The sequence below is a fragment of the Propithecus coquereli genome, unplaced genomic scaffold, assembly GCF_000956105.1.
Source record: "Propithecus coquereli isolate 6110/MARCELLA unplaced genomic scaffold, Pcoq_1.0 Scaffold52, whole genome shotgun sequence".
NCBI classification, from domain to species: domain Eukaryota; kingdom Metazoa; phylum Chordata; class Mammalia; order Primates; family Indriidae; genus Propithecus; species Propithecus coquereli.
Genome location: NW_012151063.1, coordinates 276,761 through 278,225, shown reverse-complemented (window position 1 = coordinate 278,225; position 1,465 = coordinate 276,761). Strand labels below are relative to the sequence as shown.

General features: G+C 54.7%; 1 protein-coding gene across 1 annotated transcript in view; it reads right to left on the bottom strand.

Annotated features, from left to right (window-relative positions):
- Positions 1-1,312: 1,312 nt before the first annotated feature.
- The window catches only part of ASMT (acetylserotonin O-methyltransferase), a 31,209-nt gene continuing 31,056 nt past the window's right edge, over positions 1,313-1,465 (bottom strand). The window contains exon 8 of the mRNA XM_012656794.1: positions 1,313-1,338. Within this exon, the coding sequence (XP_012512248.1) occupies positions 1,313-1,338 (26 nt within the window). The remainder of the gene's footprint in view (positions 1,339-1,465) is intronic.

The following is a 1,465-nucleotide window of genomic DNA, read 5'->3' as shown; positions in this document are numbered from 1 at the left end:
TCTGAGCCAAACTGGAGGATCACGGCCCGGAACCACTCCCAGGAATCCTTGAGCTAGTGGACTCGCCGTGGCTGGGTCACGGTTTGGTTTTATGCATTTCAGGGAGACGGGGGTTACGGGTAAAGTCATAAATCAATACGTGGGAGGTGGACGTTGGTTTGGCCCGAAAAGGTGGGACATCTCGAAGCAGGGGGCTTACAGGTTACAGGTGGGTTTAAAGACTCTTTGACTTTTAATTGCTTAAAGACAGGAAGCTTTGTCTAGAGGCTTGGAATGTGTTACGATAAGGAGGTCTGTTAATCAGAGACGAGCCACCAGACATAGTTGTTGTGTAAATTGAGGACCTGCAGGTGTGACCAGGACAGCCTGCCCACAGGTCACAGCGTTATCTGTCATCCAAGCCTCCAGCACACGCCCGTCCCCGCCAGATGCCCTCGATGATTTCAACCAACGCTCAAGATTTCTACTCTGCACCATTCACGCCATCCAACCTGTCGCTCTGAGCCATGTAATCAGATTAGGCATTTTGCAATTTTAAGCAGGAGTTTGCAATATGGTCGTGTCTATGGAGAACACGCTGGATGCTTTGGGAAGGTGGAGGAAACGTGAGTCGCCCAAAAACGTTGCCCTCGTATTAGACGCAGGTGAGACGACCCTCACACATGGCGGGCGGGAGAACCGTAAAAACGTCAGCCCCTTCCGCGCGCGGGTGGCTGTGCGAGGGTCTTGGGCTTCCTCCTCGTTTTCAGGAAAGCACACTGAAAACGGTATTACTATGGGATGCCTGCAGGAAACTGACAAATGGCCTCTCCCCACCACCAGACGTGCATGTTCCAACCTAATCCACGTGATCTCTGCATGTTGCGTTATACCAAAAAGTAGGGGTGGGGTTCGGAGGGCTTTGCATGAGTGATGAAGGGTCTTCGGACGGGGGCTCACCCTGGTTTATCCCAGGGGGGCTCTAAATGCAACCGCGCTTGTCCTTGTAAGAGGCAGAAGGAGGTTTGCTGACACACACCCAGGACACACACACACACGTCCCGTGGGCACGGGGCAGGCACAGGAGGGACCCGGCCACAAGCCAAGGGACGCCACGGATTGCTTGCCAACACCAGAAACCGGAGACAGGCGTTCAACAGGTTCTCCCTGGAGCCCCCCGACGGAACCAAACCCGCCCGCACCTCGACCTGGGACTTCCAGCTCCAGGACTGTGAGAGAATGGATTTCCGAGCTTTTAAAAGCGCCGAGTGTTACGCCAGCCTCGGGAAAGTCACGCACTGGGGACCAAATGTAAAGGTCGCTCTGATGTCACTCAGGTGAGGGCCACCACATGCTCTGCTAGAAGCCAGTTGGGAACAAAAGGTGACATCAGGCTCTCAGGAGCCACCGCAGGCTTTGCATGTGTGTCTTTCAGCCCCTGTGTCCCCTCCAAGAGTCTTTCTTTGTCCACCCCTCCCAAGCACCC